The sequence below is a fragment of the Lolium rigidum genome, chromosome 3 (assembly GCF_022539505.1).
Source record: "Lolium rigidum isolate FL_2022 chromosome 3, APGP_CSIRO_Lrig_0.1, whole genome shotgun sequence".
NCBI lineage: Eukaryota > Viridiplantae > Streptophyta > Magnoliopsida > Poales > Poaceae > Lolium > Lolium rigidum.
The window spans coordinates 281,196,445-281,216,360 of NC_061510.1; the positions used below are offsets into that span (position 1 = coordinate 281,196,445).

The 19,916-nt window shown below is 43.7% G+C and overlaps 1 protein-coding gene across 1 annotated transcript; it reads right to left on the reverse strand.

Moving 5' to 3' along the window:
• Nucleotides 1-9,333: 9,333 nt before the first annotated feature.
• Nucleotides 9,334-11,808, reverse strand: LOC124699582 (indole-3-acetic acid-amido synthetase GH3.8-like). The gene is made up of 3 exons (XM_047231859.1): nt 11,344-11,808; nt 11,144-11,245; nt 9,334-11,027 (listed from the first exon to the last, which is right to left on the reverse strand). The coding sequence occupies exons 1-3, from the start codon at nt 11,688-11,690 to the stop codon at nt 9,647-9,649; spliced, it is 1,830 nt and encodes a 609-aa protein (XP_047087815.1). The 5' UTR covers nt 11,691-11,808; the 3' UTR covers nt 9,334-9,646.
• Nucleotides 11,809-19,916: the final 8,108 nt, after the last annotated feature.

Here is a 19,916-nt window from a genome sequence, read left to right on the forward strand (position 1 = left end):
AAATTCATATAAAATCATTATTCATCAAGTAATATTATTTTTTGTGGATGCATTTTGAGCTGTTGTAGACCCTTTTTTTTTGTAAGAAACATCAATTTTAAATAAAAGATATGTAGCATTATTTTTTGAAACCCCAAAACTTCATAACACGCAAAGTCATAGTAAACAACTAGCTGTGCAAAAAAACATGAATCTTTGTTTACATGCTTGTTGGAGTTTGATGAACATATTATTGATGAAATAACAATATTTACTAAAATATGTACCAAAAACTATATCGAGCGATTTGTAAATGAAATTTCTAGATGGATCGAGCTTTGGATGATGTACCATGGTTGATTAGACATTGGTGTTCCCTCCATAGATTCATTACACCCTAGTAATCATGCAAAAAAATTGTAATTTTTGTGGACAATTATTTTTCTATATAGTGCTTATTATGCTTCTGATTTGCAAAAATAAAATTACCACATTTCAGTTAATTAACATACAATTTTATTAGATAATGGTTTTGATTATCTGAATCTTTAAGCATTTTGTCCAAAAGCTTGGGTTTCACCGGCAGTGAGAGGTGAACCCAACATGACTGAAAGAGTGCTAAATGAGTTAAGATTGTGATTTCGGTCACAACAACCTCAATAGCTGGGGTTTTGCGCAAAAAAATACAATTGATGATATTTGGTGCAACAACTGTCCCAATGGATGGAGTTTTACGCAATTCCCTCTTCAGCAACTATTTCCTCATGTTTTAATTAAGCTCCAAGTTTGCAGATAAATTGTTCACTGATCATAGTGGTGACACCAAGAAAGCTGATATAGAGAAGTCAAAGGTAAGCAAATGACTAGAAATCAAATACAATCCTGCCGTTATTGTACTTCTATACTTTTGGGGAATGAATTGGTCTGTTGCCATAGCCATCTCATCCTATCCCATCATCGAAGAACATCGCTATAGACAAACCCATCCTAGGACCCATGAGTTAACCAATGTAAGTGGACATGTCAAGAGTGTGGTGTTTTGCAAGCCTAAGCTATGTGTAGCTCTCTTTCTTTCAAAAAATTGAAAATGAAAATCCAAGTTTCGAAACAATCTGAAGAAAAATCCTAGAGGTAGGCAATGATGTACTCTATAATCTTGAAAGATCTCAATTGAAAATACCTTATATTTTAGCCTGTGCAAAAAAAATGACAAAAGTATGGATCTGCAGTAGTGAACAATACAATATTGAAACCTCCAAAATTTGTCAGATTTTGTCCTTTTTGTGTGGCCCAAAATACAAAGAGTTTCGAGTTGAGGTTTTGCAGGTTGGTACAATAAATCATCACCAACATCTAGGATTTTTAAAAAACTTTAAAATATCATTTCAGTTTTTTCAGAAGAAAGGGGTTAGCACTTCCCGGACATGTCAATAGTTTCCTAGTATTGAATGAACAGTACACAGTTTCATAAGTATTTAATACTTGTAGCTATTTCAGAAAAATGACATCTAATATAGTATTCGGATGGCAAACTGGCAATATTGTATTCTGTTCTGACATAAATATTTTTTTTTGAACAGCAACTTGAGCTAGAAGTGAAAACATTGGATGCTGAAATTTGCAACAAGATGCAGAGTCTGAGTCAAATGTCTGCATGTTGGAAACTGATGGTGTGGAAATCTTTCCAAAACAATATGGAGTTGCTAGATGCTCGAAAACAACTGATGGAGGTACTGCTGGACTGGACCAGTAAAAGACCAGTAATAGACCGTGAATATATTGTTCAACTGAAGAGCTAGTAGTTGGTATGAAGAAACTATTTATGTTTAGCTAAATGATCAACACGATGTGCAGGGGTTTTTAGAGTATATGCCAAGCACAAACTCGGTTATTGGGATCAAAATGATGGGACAGCTGGCTGAAGACACTTTCCTAGCTGCTATGCAGAGGAACTATCCAAATCAAGATGCCGAGACTGGTGCTGCAAACATGCTCGAAGTTTGGCAGGAGTACCTGGAGGATCCATCCTGGCTTCCTTTCAAGACCGTCACGGTTGATGGGCTGACCAAGGTATTAATTGAACTCTTCCTCATGACATTCTGGCAATGTGCTGATTAGATATTACAGCAGTATAATATTTATCGGGTGCTGCAGGAAATTATAGATAGAGACAATTCTACAATTCAAACCCTCCTGTGGGTTGGCAACGATGCTTACAATGCGGTCACAGTCGCTCTGAAAGAGCTCCACGAGTACAACCCCAGCGGAAGGTGCCCTATCCCAGAGCTCTGGAACTTTGGTCAAAGGCGGAAGGCGACGATGAGGGAGGCGCTGGCCTGCATCTGGAAGCAACTTGATAAGAAAGAACTATAATCTATGTGGGCTTAAGAAGACGAAAAGTCGTGATGCTACTAGACTATATATGCCACTTAATTAATTATGAACTTGTTGTGTGATGCAGATGCTACTGCAGTTGTTGCAGCTATCCTTATGCTTTTTTTGCCAGATCCTGAAGTACTAGCAATATTATGCAGTGCACTCGAGTCCAGTTATGCATGTGTGCGTTTGTGGTGTACCTCTGTCAGCATTACAACACAATAGTACCAGAGTAGGACTCATCACTCATCGTCAGAAATGTCTGGTGCTATCTATGCATTGACGAAACGTCTACTTTGTGAAATGTCTGGTGCTATCTATGCATTGACGAAACGTCTACTTTGACGAAACAAGTTGTGCATATAGCCTGCTTTATTGCCATGAAAACTGTCTAGCAGTACTATTATCTTTGTTCCAACGGAACAACGTAGATTCCAAAATAAATAAATAATGAAAAATATGGAAATACTTTAATTAGGTAAGTGCAACATCCCATGGATGGTCCCCCGCCACAATGAAAAACTTCCTTGTATGGTAGAATAAAATCTAGTTTCCAACATTGATAAAATCATATTGCACCATCACATGTCTAAGCACAAAAATACAAATGGTACAAAAATAATTGGAACAGCAATAACAGAGAAGTGCGGATAAACTCTTGTTTCCGAGCCTCTGCTTCAACTAAGGAAGAATATAAGAAAAGGCAGTTGCAAAATGGCATCGTTTAAGTATATGGTGGGCTGGAATTGTGAAAAGATGCATGGACGTGCTTACCGCTGCGCATGGACCAATTCTAAGTCGGGCTGGGCCGTAGTCTTCACTCGGACATGGCATTGGCAGAGTATAATTCGGCGATTCATCTTCATCAGCCACAGATGCAGCCTTTTTTTTGGAGAAGCTTTATTAACTCAGATGACAAACGTTACAATCAGCACGAAAGCTGTTCTGAAGAAAAACTGGACTAACGTCGACCCATTCTTCAGCCATATTCATGCATGCATAACGTGCACAAGAATGAGCTGAGTTGTTGGACGAACGGCTAGCAAAACTAATAGAAAAACTCTCAAAACCTAAACTTCCAGCCATGCTTTCTGTGTTGTTAATAGCACCATCCACATTAAGTTTGATCACTCCTGTGTCTGGTCTATGCCATGAATTCTTAGGCTGATTCCCAATCTGGGAAACATTTGTTTGAGGGAGCTCCAGCTCTAGCAGAGTATCCCGCACAGCTCCAACTGCTATTGCTGGGTCGAAACCCTTCTCACCGTGCGTCCATCTATTCCTCGATAACCAGATAGACCACATAACCGTGATCACCTTTGCTCTCTCCTCCGGTGACCACCATGATTCAGTCAAAATGTCAGCCGCCCATGTAACTGGATGTAGCTTAGGTAATTTGACATTCAGAATATCTCTTGCCTGTGTCCACAGATGCAGCCTTGAGCCATCTATTATTGTACACTATGAAAATATTAGTAGTATATTATATTTGAGAAACACTGATAGATTAAATATGTATGCACATCCTCACCTGTCAGACATAACCATTTCAGTTTATTTTTTTCGTTTTTTTCGAAATGGAGAATAAGGGGCCCGACCTATGAATAGATGCATACGGCCTTCTTTATTAACTCACACAACGATTCTTCTTTTGTTAACAGAAGCAACAGGAGAAGCCCCCTACAATATATTAAAAGACAGAGTTTATGTACAAGAAGTGATAATTATATATAGTGTAATTATTTGATATTTCCCTTGAGTAGAGGCCCGTAGACTTTAGGGGCATGATTGATTGCCCGGATGGAGTCAGCCAGGCCTCGAGAGCCCAAAAATAGTTTTTTTTTAGAAAGCCCAAAAATAGTTGATTGGTTTACTTGGCTCGGTCCATGTTATGGCTAGCGCGCACGTCAAAATAGTTTTGGGCTAGGTCCAATGAAAATGTTTGAATCTGCCGTTTCCGAGAGCCACCCTCGAGGCTGCCTTCTCGGAGCCAAAAATCGGGCGATGTGCTTTGACCATGGAGATGGTGCGAGCTCACACGCTACAACGAAAAAGATGGCGGGAGTACTCTAGTCACCTCCCGCCAAAACCCTCCCTTATTGCTACCCCTCCCATCACCGCCCAAATCCAACCACCATTTTCCCCCTTTGAGCTATCATCTCCGGTCGCTGAACAGGTGAGTAGGTGGTGTCGGCGGCAATGGTAGTGGGGCTACTTTGACCACTTCTTCGATCACTTAACCCCCAGGTGGTGTCGTCGGTCAACTAGGCACTCCGATGATGTCTACAAGACTACAACCGTGCAAGAACACACTCCATTTTACATAGCTCGATACTATATTACACGAGTTAAACGAGGCAACATTGCTCGGAATTCGCTTTTCCCTGGCGTATCCATATGATATCCAGCTTCATCAGTCGGTGATGCTGTACTAGCACTAACCTATATAGTCAGCACGCACATGGCGATACTAGCTGTAAGCAACTTCCTGGAGGATGTCCAGGTCTCCGCTACCTGAGGAGTACAATCTCAACAAAGCATAGCTAGACTCCCTGCTTTCCTGGCTGCTGCAAACACCAAGCCAAGCATAGACCTGCTGTATTACACTATTACTCTAAACAGAATTCGATGCTGGTAATCTGCGATTTGCTCAGTTCAACATTATAAATACATACTCCTACTTGGAGATGAACTAAACAACGAAACAACACATTCCTCGAGGCAGCTCTAAAATGTATTCATATCCAGTCAACTCCTGCTAAGCTAACGCCAAGCACAGACCATTAGTCAAAGTCCATTTAGAGAGAACACGGTTGCCATGGCGCACTGCTACGATAGATAAGGATCGGAACGTACGTACGGCCTGAATGTTCGCATCACAGAAAACAAAACCTGTTAAATTCGGAAGCAGTGCACGGAAGTGCGGCAGGGAAACCTGGCTCTGTGTTTCGGCCGGCCCATACAAGATTGCACGTACGTTTCCAACATACAAGACAGCAAATCAAACGCTGGCTAGTGGCTAACTTGTATTGCAATCTGAATTAAGTAGGAGTAGTACATTTCTATTCTCATTTCTTGTCGAGATGTGTACATGTCTACCAGGTTTGTCAGCTACACGAGCAACTTGCCTGGCTGCACGCCATTATGTACGGAAACTTCTTTTCTTACAAGCGTACGGATACTTCTAGGAAGATGTTGCTTAAAACGTCTTCTTTTCAGGCGAGATGGTTCTATCAGATGTATTGTATTTTTTTTTTTCATCAACTACCCTGGGCAGGACGAATAATGTTTACATGTGCCAGAACTGAAGGATTGTACTTTCTTTTGTCTCACAATTGAAGGGCTCATTTTCTCTTCTCTCTCTTCTGCTTGTCTCGCCACTCCCTCTCTCGTTCCGTTCCTCACCATAGTATTTATAAGCATAGGTGGAGGCAGATACATAAGAAAAATATTGTTTAGAAATATCAGTCGAATTGAATACACAAAATTATGAATCTTGGCTGACTATTAGTCAAAACTTAAACTCTATTACTTTTAATTTTCTTTATACTATTGTTGATGATTTGATTATTAATAGATCGAAAACTCTTTTCTTTTGAAAAAAAAAAGATGAGAGGCCTAACCGTCTGCTCACCTGCTTCTTCCCATTCCCGATTCCCTTGCAGCATGCATACGGCAGGCCAGCCAGAAACGAAATTCCATGCCAAACACAACGAGAACTGGATAGGATCGAAGCAAAAAAAAAAGGAAGCGGAGGAGCTGGAGGCAATCAGGCAAATACACCCTCTGGGACGATTCGGGCTGCCTGCCCACATGAACGGTTGTGGACGAAAACGACCGTGCTTTGCACGGAGGATTTTAGCCTGTTGTGAGCCAACAAGCAAGAAACAGAGAAAAGTGGAGGTAGCGTGGGGATGGAAAGCGAAGGATGCGGGGACAAGCGAGCGCGCGGGCAGAGTACAAACGATCAGCAAAGTTGGAGGGATGTTGAGACGTTGAGTAGCACGGACATGACCACGACCCCGCCGCACCACGGTCGGATCGACTCTGCCGTACAAATCAACAAGTAGTCCAAATTTTACGAGCAAGTACTACATGCACGCAAAGATATTTATTTGATTAGGGAATAATGTTCACGAGTTTGTCAAAATTACTTTACCCTGAGTATCTGGTGACGACTTGAACTTTTTCTTTAACAGGGGATGGGTCTTGGAGGACGGGGCGGAGCTCCCGGTAGGGAGGTAGGGCAGCCCCTATCTTGGTTTTTGGTATAAAAAAAAACTTTAGGTACGCGTGTTTTTTTTTTGAAGATAATTTAAGTAGTAGTACATTGAAAATAGATTTTTCTATGAAAAAGTTATTCTTGTTTCAGTAGACACTGCGCTAATCGCTTTGAACCGAAAACAATGGCCAGATCTAGTCTAGTTAGAACCAACTCTTTCTATTTGTAATACTCCCTCCAATCCATTTAAGTTGCCACTAATATAGATGTATCTATATATATTTTAGTTCTAGGTACATCTAACATGCAAAAAAAAAGTTCTAGTACATCCACACTAGTGCCAAGTAATATGAATTAGTGGGAGTATCTAATTCTCCGTAGTCTAATAAAATCCGGCTCTAAAAATTTCCTAGGTGCAGTATTAAAGGGGAACTTGTGGGTATTTTCGTAAGCTTTTGGGGTGTGACAAAAACCAACTCCAGTAAAGTATAAAAAATTAATGTATTTTCTTAAAGATAGGAGAACATGACTGCTCAATTAAAGAAATTAGGTTGACCTCTAAAAAAATTAGGTTGAGAGACCATGTTGGAATATGTCAATTTCCGTATACACTGCATCACAATCCTAATTATGGATGAAATGGTAACACAACTTGGAGAACCATATAAAAGGTGAGGACACCAAGTCATTATTGACTATTTTTACAGTGTGAATACCTTGTATTCTACTATAAACTCTATTACCACTAATTTTGACAATAAAATCTATTACCACTAATTTTGACAATAAATTTAATGAGCTATCTTCAGAGTTGATTCAGAACTTTTCTTGCCCCGACTCAAGAGACTAGTGCGAACAAGTTCCTCGTCTTAGAGAGATTTATCATAGTTCTTATTATGAGCATGAGCATGTAAACCTTGACATATCCATCACTTGTACGCGAAGAATTTAAGACTTCAAGGGTTGTCTTGATATTTAAATGGCATATAATGTTTCCTAGACTTTTACCGGTGACAAGGACAATAGTTGGAAGCACCTTCTCAACAACAAATATGATCAAGACCGATTTAGGCAACAAGATGTTCACCGTGGCTTTTTGGTGACTTGCTGACGTGCTACATTTTGCAATGGATATTTAAAAGTCTTGATCTCAATAAATTACGGAAGATATTCAAAAGGCTGTAGAGCTTTGAACTAAAATAGGACTTTCATTAAAACTTCCTTATTGATATGTTTTTAGGTTCTACTTGTATTAAAAATATGTCGTTCTTTTATATAGTACTACCAAGTGACCGCGTTGGAATTATATATATCATTAATGTCTTTTGACTAGTATTTTGGTATATGCGTCATTGTTTAAACTTCAATGTACCTAATATTTTTTCATCCTTCGCCACTGCTGGAAGACCCATAAGCCGTGTGTTATATTCCAGCGGCGGGCTTACAAATTAGAATAGGTTCAGAAAGAAAACAAAATCAAGGCAAGGACATGTACATTTACAGTAAGGACCCTGAAGATAAATAGAGAAACCCGCATGGGAACATGCCGAAGGATATCGCCCCTTCATTCGTGCCGCCGTCCAAGCCAAAGAGATGGTTCATCAACCAAGCCTTGAGCAACAACGCATGGATTGGGAAGATTAACGTGAATGGAGATTTTACAATGAATCACATCAGTAAATTCATGTAACTTTGTGTGGATCTTAGAGAGGTGGAGCTCGACGACGACATGGACAACGACATCGTATGGAAGCTATTGACACGTGGATAGTATTCTACAGCCTCGGCTCACAAGGTACAATTCATAGGAGCTACGGCCACCAACATGAGTCGCATGGTTTGGAAAATTTGGACTCCACCAAAACTAAAATGCTTTTTCAGGTGGCTTGCTATAGAAAATAGGCTATGGATGATCGGTAGCAGGAAGAGTTTGGCCAAATTAATTGTGCCCTCTACCCAAAAGAGGCCTATAATTGGTTGCCCACCTCCTTGCCAATTATCGCTACACCATTTCCTTTTATGGCCTTGTCTTCCAACAATGGCCAGGCACACTAACGAGATTTCATAGTTTAAAATGTTGATGGATAAACTCCGAACCGAAAGCCTTGGCGTCGGTTATCTTGCTCACATGTTGGAAACATCAGAAGAAGGAAAATACTAGTCTTCCACACCAAGCATGCCCCTCTTTCAATCATCCTCGATGAAATAAAAAAGGAAGCCCTCCTTTAATTCCTAGATGAAATCAAGAAGGAAGAGCACCTTTCGGTCTCCGCGGATGCCCAAAAAAAAGGTTGACTGAAATAATCGAGTAGTAGAATGGTTTGTAACCTTATTTTGCATTTCCCTGTCAAACGAAGAGATTGCGCCAAATATTTTGCCCTGTTCCCATAAACAAAAGAAACCGATTGCTTGTTATGGGAGAAGAATTATAGGAAAGAAAAATGCCGCTAGTCTTCCACAACAAGCTCGCCCCTCCCTTAGTTGTCCTAGATGAAATCGTGAAGAAAGCGTCTCCGCGGATGCAAAAAAAAAGGGTTATCTGAAATAATGAAGTAGTAGTAGAACCGTTTGTAATCTTCTGTTGGAGTACATTTCCTTGTCGAACTAAGAGATTATGGCAAATATTTTTCCCCGTTTCCAAAAACAAAAGAAATCGGAATGCTTGTTATGGGAGAATAATGTGACATGGCATGAATCGGAAGCACGTTAATTAATCACTTATGTTGGCATAAAACTACCAAAGGTAATAACATCAGTAACACCAAACAACATCTAGCTTCAGCATAGTCAAATCCACGTTACATATTACTCACTCAACACTGCACCTTGCTCCTACGAGGACGTTCCACTAAACAACTGGCCTAACAACACAAGTGTGACTAACTGCCTCTTGAGTACGATTAAAAAAAAAACTGCAAAAACTAAATACTACTACCACCACTGCTGGGACTACTGACGATTCTACTGCAGTGAACTGAAGACGATGCAGCCCACCGTTGACTAATTCAGTTGTTTTGTCTTGTTCCTTGCTTGGAGCGTCCATCGAGATCGACGCAGGCAGGCCACGGTTTAGTCTGAGCGCCGGGCGGGTGCCCAGTGCGGCAGGGCGGGGCTGAAGTGTGCCGACACGACCCGTGAGTCGAGCAGCTCGACGATGGGCGGGAAGGAGACGCAGCGAGGCACCTTGTACTGGTTGATGGAGGCGCCGCGGGAGATGGCGTAGTCCATGAGCTCCTCGAACGTGCCGCCGCGGACCACCCGGATCTCCAGCGGCCCGATGGAGCCGTCGGCGACCCTGCTCTGCCGGTACACCGTGTTGAGCGCCTCCTCCATCTCCAGGCAGCACCTGTCCAGCACGTTGCCGGCGATGGCGCTGTCGCCGCCGCACTTGGTGAGGAGCTCCCAGTAGATGACGTAGTGGCCCGGGATGCTCTTGGTGGACGCGTGGCTGGTGTACTCCACCACGGAGGCGCCGTGCGGGCGGAGCAGCGCGGACGCGCGCTCCACGGCGCGCTGGAGCTCCGCCTCGTCGGTCTTGTCGGACTCGATGGAGAGCAGCACGTTCTTGCGGCGCACGAAGCGGAACTGCGGCGCCGCGTTGTGGAAGCCGGTGACGCGCAGGATGTCGCCGACGCGGTAGCGGTTGAGCCCCGCGTAGGTGGTGATGACCAGCTCGTACTCGCGGCCGGCCTCCACCTTGGCCAGGTCCACGAGGTGCGCGGCGTCGCCCGACGCCACGTCGCCGCTGGCCTCGTCGATGGGGAGGAACTCGAAGTAGCCCATGTTGGGCATGATGGTGTAGGAGACCTCCGACGGGTGGCACATGGGGCGGAGGTTGAGGCCGAAGTAGCACTCGGAGGAGGCGTACATGGTGCAGGCCATGGGCAGGCCGCCGCTGTAGTACTCGAGCGTGGGGATGTACTGCTGCATGGCGCCGGTGACGATGACGTCCAGGTACCTGGTGTTGGGCCAGACGCGGGTGATGATGCCGCCCCAGTCCCCCCTGGAGCACTCGGCGCGCACGAAGCTGGCCAGCTCGGCGTCGGGGCGGAGGATGCCGGCGACAGCCTCGCGGATGGCCGGGTCGGTGACGCGCGGGGTGAGGGATCCCGCCTCGATGTCGGCCGCGAGCTGCTCCCAGTGGAGCTGGAGGAAGCGGATGGCGCGGAGGAGGCCCGAGGCGAAGACGGCGCCGACGCGGAGCACGTCGTGGCGCTGGCACAGGCCGCACGCCATCTGCACGTACATGCTCTGGAACGCGTCGGCGCAGAGGATGGCGGGCGTTGGGCTGGTGTAGACGTGGTAGGGGTCGTACGGGCGGTTCTTGAACTGGTCGCTCTTGTAGTAGCTTGTCAGGACGGGCCGCGCCGTGAGCCCGCCCGGCGTCGTCGTCTCCGACTTGACGAACAGGAAGTAGAGGCCCTTCCCCTTGTCCAGACCCGGAACGTACCTAATCAAAGCATTCGGTATCAGTACTACATTTTGTTGCAAACGTTTCATCATCTAGCTCACGACAGGAGTTCGATCGCAAGCTGTTGATTTGGGTGGGCGCGGGGCTGGACTTACAGGTTCATGACCGGCATGAGGAGACTGTAGAGCAGCTGCCGCCTGTTGAGCTCCTCCTTGATGGTCGGCATCAGCTTCCGTTCACCAGCCGAAGTCCCAGAGCTTGAGAAATGAAGGCATTGATTTTTCAGTATGGGAGTTAACAGTAGCAGGGAAGAGAAGTGGGTGGCCAGGTAAAAAAGAGTAGCAGCAGTCAGTACCTTGTGAGGAACTCAGAGATGGGGTGTGCGGAGAGGATGGCGGATCGGTCGCCGTTGGCGATGCGCTGGATGTCGGGCTGCAGGTCCTCGTAGGTGACGACGGGCACCTTGGCACGGAAGGAGTCGCGGTCAGTGGCGCCGTCGAGGCCGCAGCGCGCGAGGTACTCGGTCTCGGCATTCTGCGCGAGGATCTCGGCGAGGACGCGCTCCTGCACGGCGTCGACGTCGGAGGTCATCTCCTCGATAAACCTGAGCTTCTCGGCGTCCTTGTGGTTCCCCGCCGCGGCGGCGGTGGATGCCGGGGCACGCAGCGCCGTCACCGCCGGCATATCCGTCATGACCGCCATTCGGGACGACGAGCTGATCGAAAGAGTGGAGCTAGCTACCAACCAACCAGCCAGCCACCGGAGCTGAAAGAGATGGTTGCAGTGGATGGACGGCGGCGGTGGCAATGGAGCAATTCGTTGGTGAGTTTGTTGGTTGATGGATGGGTGTGGAAGTGGAAGGAGGTGTTATATATAGGTGGGGATGGAGAATGGCACGAGGGTGACGTCGGGGGTGTAGGGCGCCGGGGCGGCAAGGTGGGGACCCGTGTCGCGCGCGGCGGGAGGTGAGCAACAGCCCGGCGGGCATTGTCCGACGTGGCGGAGCCCAACACCTAACTCTCGTCGCCCAGGGACACGGCCGGCGATCCGGCGCGGTTCACGCATCCATCGATTCGACGCCCGCGTTTGTGCGCGCGCTCTCCCTGGGCTCAAGAGGGCATTGTGCTCCTCCTCCGGGCTACGGTCGTGAGGACTCAGCGGTGGCGTTTATCTCGTGCCGGATAAGATGGAACAAGTGGATAGAGTGTTTGGTGTTACAGTCACCCGCACTGTAGTCAAACGAGAACAAGATAACATAACTGGTGGGAAACACCAAAATAAATGTTTTTCTTTTCATCTTTGACATAGGATAATATTTGAATCCACAATAACATCCGTGTGGGGCTTAGTGTTGTTGGCTGTAGCAAAAAAAAAACTACTCATCGCCTCCGCCCGGCCAATGCCCCCCCCCCCTCCCCTTCCCCCCTCCTTCTATGGTAGTCGGTACAGCCAGTCGTTGGAGTGAGACATCTTCAATGCGGATACGAGGCGCTTAGTGGTGGTGCATGTGTGGTGGTCCAACGCTGCGGGTGGACGCCTTGGCTTATGTCTCTCGCGGTGCTTCGGTGTGGATCAAATGCTACAATGCTCGCAGTTAGAATGCATGATTGCATGGATTGCACCGTGCTATGCCCCGATGGAACGATCATCCTTCTCGACAAAGGTGTTGAGGTTTTCATGTGGTGACGTGTCTCCTCGGCGGTGTGGGCGACAATTCCAGACATCAATGGGCTCAACCCGAATTAGGTGTCACTTTGGTGTGTCAACGAAGGGTTGAACTCTCACATCCCAAATTTGGGCATGTGTGGGGTGACTGGCCATATCAGCCAATACCACCACACTACCATGCCCCTGATCATGGACACCAATACGCCCCATATGCTCAGTTTCAGGCATTGTCACACCAAGTTGGGAGTGCGGAGGACACTCTACACCAATTGGTCACCGACGTCGACCTCCTCTCCCTGATTTTCTACAACTTCATGAGCAACTTCAACCCCAACTTCCAGTACACACCGCAACCACCGCTTGAAGACAAACAATAAACCAAGTTAGGCCAAATGCCTAAGAGCATCCCCACTCGTTGGCGCTCCCCACGCCCAAATCCGGCGAAATTTTCGTCCGGTTTGGATCAATTTTTGGCATGGGGGGAAGTATATTTCCAGTCGTGTGCTCCCCAAGCGGCGTTTCTCGGGGAAAAAGAGGATGGCTCGGGGAGTCCGGACGAAAGAGGAGACACGTGGGCGTGGGCGGTTGGTTTTGCTCCATCCGGAGTCCCCGAGCGCTCCCCGGGGGGCCGGGGATGGCGTGGGATCGCCGGATGAATTTAGGCCCAAATCCGGACGAAATCGAGGAACCGGGAGCGCGACTGGGCCGGATTTTGCCGTCCGGATGTAAAAAACGGCTCGTGGGGGGCTTCTCGGGGAGACGAGTGGAGATGCTCTAAGCTTGGGGGAGGTTAAAATCCTCTACCTTTCCTCTCATATTTTTGTTTCTTCTTTTAATTTATTTTGTTTCTCTTTAGTCACATTTTTATTTTCAGTTTTGCATTGATAAAAGAAAACATACAAAAAATATTACCCCTTTCAACAACCCCAGTGGTCATGTAACATTGACAGTGGGTCCAACCAATCTCTATGTCATCCAATACATCATCCCTTCTAGACCATTGACCGTCGTGACGCCGTGACATGTGTTCATTGATTGTAAAATTATTTTCTTGATATAGGTAGACTGGATTGATCTTGCTCGACAAGTTGAAGTACCGATGATGGATTTTACTCTTATGCATAAATAGTTATTATCGTAGTTCACGAAGTGTCTTCTCCTAAACTAGAATAAATCATCCCGAGGCAGCCTGATTTCACTTCTAAATTGCTACAGCCCACACTTTCCTTTAGGGTTTTCATGAAGGAAATTTTCTTAGTTGGAGGAGAGAAATAAGAAAGAGAAATTTGTTTTCACAGAAGGGATGGTCTTTTAGAAATAAGTTGTACCATATGTCTTCCCTTAGCATATTATTTTTTGTTAAAAATAATTAATTCTTATTAATTGCTAGGATGATTATATAAATAATACAATGCACAAGTTATACATATTATTTTCTCTAGCTGATATGGAGAGCTAAGGAAAGTCATGTCTTTTCTACCATGGTAGATGCCCTACAAGTACATTCTTCATTGCCAAAGTCTCCACTATGGCAGCTTACAAATTGTGAGGGATTATCTTAAACTTAGAGGAATACCTTTGGAACACCTCTTATTTTTGTGTTGGCTGCAGTCGGCAATTAACAAGGCATTTAGAGAAGGCACCCTTAGAGCACCCCTCTCCCGAGATTTTGGGATGGGTTCACCTGTGATACAGTATGCAGATGATACCCTCATTATAACTCCTACATGTCTTGATCAGGTTAGATTCACGGAGATCCTAAACAAATATGCACAATCCACGAGTCTGCAAATTATTTTTTACAAATTCCTCTATGATTCCTATTGACTTGGATGTTCTGGATACTGAATCTATCTGAAGTGCTTGGCTGCAATGTTACTTCAATGCCTTTCACTTATCTTGGGTTGCCCTTGGTACCACTAAACACACAGTTCAAGAATCTATGCCTTTGGTCCATAGAATTGAAAGGAAAATATCTGTCTCTTTCATGTTGATGTCCTATAGTGGAAAAGTGACCGTGATTAACTCTTTGCTCACCTCCACGGCAACATTTTCCATGTGCTCCACTGATTATGGATGAAGAAATGTGATGATGGTGAAGAGAAGTGTAATTCTTTAGCACTTGGAACATGGTTTGTCAGCTGAAAAAGAATGGGGGTTTCGGCATACTTAATCTCAAAATCCAAAATCAAGGATTATTACTGAAATATCTTCATAAGTTTTATAATAAAACTGACACTCCCTGAGTGCATCTTGTTTGGAACTCCTACTATGTTGGCAAGATTCCACATGCCACTAGCCCTTGTGGTTCTTTTTGGTGGAAGGACATATGTGAACTAGTACCCATCTGCAGAGGGATTACTACTTGTTATGTTGGAGATGGGTCCTCAATTCTATTATTGAAGGACCTATGGTTGCATGAAATTGCTATGGAATCATATCCTAGAGTTTTCTCATATGTGATGGATGAAGATATCTCGGTCCAGGTTTTCCTGACATCTAATAGCCGTGCCAAATATATTGCACCTCCCAATCTCTCTTGACGCAATGGTTGAACTAAGGGAACTTCAAAGCAACACGAACATGATTCTTGGACATTGATGGTGCTTATCGTAGCGCGGACTTCACACTGTTGGGGAACCCCAAGAGAAAGGTATGATGAGCACAGTAGATAGTTTTCCATTAGTAAGAAACCAAGGTTTAATCGACAAGTAGGAGAAATGCGTTACTTCTGAACGTGTTGCTAGCTGACTAGTGGCATGATGCGCGTGAGACACACGTCTGTTGGGAACCCCAAGAGGAAGGTGTGATGCGTACAGCAGCAAGTTTTCCCTCAGTAAGAAACCAAGGTTATCGAACCAGTAGGAGTCAAGGAACACGTGAAGGTTCTTGGTGGCGGAGTGTAGTGCGGCGCAACACCAGGGATTCCGACGCCAACGTGGAACCTGCACAAAACAATCAAAGTACTTTGCCCCAACGTAACAGTGAGGTTGTCAATCTCACCGACTTGCTCGTAAACAAAGGATTAGATGTATAGTGTGGATGATGATGTTTGTTTGCGAAGAACAGTAAAGAACAATTGCAGTAGATTGTATTTCAGATGTAAAGAATGGACCGGGGTCCACAGTTCACTAGTGGTGTCTCTCCCATAAGATAAATAGCATGTTGGGTGAACGACTTACAGTTGGGCAATTGACAAATAAAGAAGGCATAACAATGCACATACATATATCATGATGAGTACTATGAGATTTAATCAGGACATTACGGCAAAGTACATAGACCGCTATCCAGCATGCATCTATGCCTAAAAAGTCCACTTTCAGGATATCATCCGAACCCCTTCCAGTATTAAGTTGCAAACAACAGACAATTGCATTAAGTATGGTGCGTAATGTAATCAACACAAATATCCTTAGACAAAGCATTGATGTTTTATCCCTAGTGGCAACAGCACATCCACAACCTTAGAACTTTATGTCACTGTCCCAGATTCAATGGAGGCATGAACCCACTATCGAGCATAAATACTCACTCTTGGAGTCACAAGTATCAACTTGGCCAGAGCCTCTACTAGCAACGGAGAGCATGCAAGAACATAAACAACATATATGATAGATTGATAATCAACTTGACATAGTATTCAATATTCATCGGATCCCAACAAACACAACATGTAGGATTACAAATAGATGATCTTGATCATGATAGGCAGCTCACAAGATCTAACATGATAGCACAATGAGGAGAAGACAACCATCTAACTACTGCTATGGACCCATAGTCCAGGGGTGGACTACTCACACATCGATCCGGAGGCGATCATGGCGATGAAGAGCCCTCCGGGAGATGATTCCCCTCTCCGGCAGGGTGCCGGAGGCGATCTCCTGAATCCCCCGAGATGGGATTGGCGGCGGCGGCGTCTCTGGAAGGTTTTCCGTATCGTGACTCTCGGTACTGGGGTTTTCGCGACGAAGGCTTTAAGTTGGCGGAAGGGCGGAGTCGGAGGAGTCACGGGGGCCCCACATGCTAGGGCCACGCGGGCCTCCCTTAGGCCGCGCCGCCTAGTGTGGCGGCGCGCCGTGGCCCCACTTCGTTTCTCCCTCGGTCTTCTGGAAGCTTCGTGGAAAAATAAGACCCTGGGCGTTGATTTCGTCCAATTCCGAGAATATTTCCTTTGTAGGATTTCTGAAACCAAAAACAGCAGAAAACAGCAAGTGGCTCTTCGGCATCTCGTCAATAGGTTAGTGCCGGAAAATGCATAAATATGACATATAATGTGTATAAAACATGTGAGTATCGTAAAAAAAAGTAGCATGGAACATAAGAAATTATAGATACGTTTGAGACGTATCAAGCATCCCCAAGCTTAGTTCCTACTCGCCCTCGAGTAGGTAAACGATAACAAGGATAATTTCTGAAATGACATGCTATCATAATCTTGATCAATACTATTGTAAAGCATATGAGATGAATGCAGCGATTCGAAGCAATGATGAAGATAATGAGTAAACAAATGAATCATATAGCAAAGACTTTTCATGAATAATACTTTCAAGACAAGCATCAATAAGACATGCATAAGAGTTACTCATAAAGCAATAAATTCTTATTAGAAAGCTTTGAAGCAACACAAAGGAAGATATAAGTTTCAGCAATTTCTTTCAACTTCAACATATTTATCTCATGGATAATTGTCAACACAAAGTAATATAACAAGTGCAATAGGTAAACATGTAAGAATCAATGCACACAGTTGATACAAGTGTTTGCTTCTGAGATAGAAATAAGTAGGTAAACTGACTCAACAATAAAGTAAAAGATAGGCCCTTCGCAGAGGGAAGCATGGATTACTATTTTTGTGCTAGAGCTTTTCATTTTGAAAACATAGAAACAATTTTGTCAACGGTAATAATAAAGCATATGTGTTATGTATAAGATATCTTATAAGTTGCAAGCCTCATGCATAGTATACCAATAGTGCTCGCACCTTGTCCTAATTAGCTTGGATTAACATGGATTATCATTGCATAGCATATGTTTCAACCAAGTGTCATAAAGGGGTACCTCTATGCCGCATGTACAAAGGTCTAAGGAGAAAGCTCGCATTGGATTTCTCGCTTTTGATTATTCTCAACTTAGACATCTATACCGGGACAACATAGACAACAGATAATGGACTCCTCTTTAATGCATAAGCATTCAACAACAGATTAAAATTCTCATAAGAGATTGAGGATTAATTGTCCAAACTGAAACTTCCACCATGAATCATGGCTTTAGTTAGCGGCCCAATGTTCTTCTCTAACAATATGCATACTCAAACCATTTGATCATGAAAATCTCCCTTACTTCGAGACAAGACGAACATGCATAGCAACTCACATGATATTCAACAAAGGTGTAAAAGTTGATGGCGTCCCCGAAACATGGTTACCGCTCAACAAGCAACTTATTAAGAAATAAGACACATAAGTACATATTCTTCACCACAATAGTTTTTAAGGCTATTTTTCCCATGAGCTATATATTGCAAAGACAAAGAATAGAATTTTAAAGGTAGCACTCAAGTAATGTACTTTGGAATGGCAGAGAAATACCATAAAGTAGGTAGGTATGGTGGACACAAATGGCATGGTTTTTGGCTCAAGGATTTGGATGCACGAGAAGAATTCCTCTCAATACAAGGCTAGGCTAGCAAGGTTGTTTGAAGCAAACTCAAGTATAAAAGGTGCAGCAAAGCTCACATATGAACATATTGTAAGTATTATAAGACTTTACATTGTCTCCTTGTTGTTCAAACACCTCAACCAGAAAATATCTAGACTCTAGAGAAACCAATCATGCAAACCAAATTTTAACAAGCTCTATGTAGTTCTTCATTAATGGGTGCAAAGTACATGATGCAAGAGCTTAAATATGATCTATATGAGCACAAAAATTGCCAAGTATCACATTATTCAAGATATTATACCATTTACCACATGCAGTATTTTCTGTTTCCAACCATATAACAATGAATGAAGTAGTTCAACCTTCGCAATGAACATTGAGAATAAAGCTAAGAACATATATGTTCATACGAAAAAGCGGAGCGTGTCTCTCTCCCAAACAAGGAATGCTAGGATCCTATTTTATTCAAACAAAAACAAAAATAAAAACAAACAGACGCTCCAAGTAAAGCACATAAGATGTGATGGAATAAAAATATAGTTTCACTAGAGGTGACCTTATAAGTTGTCGATGAAGAAGGGATGCCTTGGGCATCCCCAAGCTTAGATGCTTGAGTCTTCTTGAAATATGCAGGGATGAACTACGGGGGCATCCCCAAGCTTAGAATTTTCACTCTTCTTGATCATATTGTATCATCCTCCTCTCTTGACCCTTGAAAACTTCCTCCACACCAAACTCAAAACAAACTCATTAGAGGGTTAGTGCATAATTGAAAATTCATATATTCAGAGGTGACATAATCATTCTTAACACTTCTGGACATTGCACAAAGCTACTGAAAGTTAATGGAACAAAGAAATCCATCAAACATAGCAAAACAGGCAATGCGAACTAAAAGGCAGAATCTGTCAAAACAGAACAATCCGTAAAGACGAATTTTTTAGAGGCGCTAGACTTGCTCAGATGAAAATTCTCAAATTGAATGAAAGTTGCGTACAAATCTGAGGATCACGCACGTAAATTGGCAGATTTTTATAAATTTTCTACAGACGGGGTGGCTCAATTTTGTGACAGCAAGAAATCTGTTCCTGCGCAGTAATCCAAATCTAGTATTGACTTTACTATCAAAGACTTTACTTGGCACAACAATGCAATAAAATAAAGATAAGGAGAGGTTGCTACAGTAGTAACAACTTCCAAGACTCAAATATAAAACAAAAGTGCGAAGTAAAATAATGGGTTGTCTCCCATAAGCGCTTTTCTTTAACGCCTTTCAGCTAGGCGCAGAAAGTGTGAATCAAGTATTGTCAAGAGACGAAGCATCAACATCATAATTTTTTCTAATAATAGAATCATAAGGTAAATTCATTCTATTTCTAGGGAAGTGTTCCATACCTTTCTTAAGAGGAAATTAATATTTAATACTACCTTCCTTCATATCAATGGTAGCACCAACAGTTCGAAGAAAAGGTCTTCCCAATATAATGGGACAAGATGCATTGCATTCAATATCCAAGACAACAAAATCAGGTTATTGTTAACCATAATACGAACATTATCAATCCTCCCCAAAGGTTTCTTTATAGC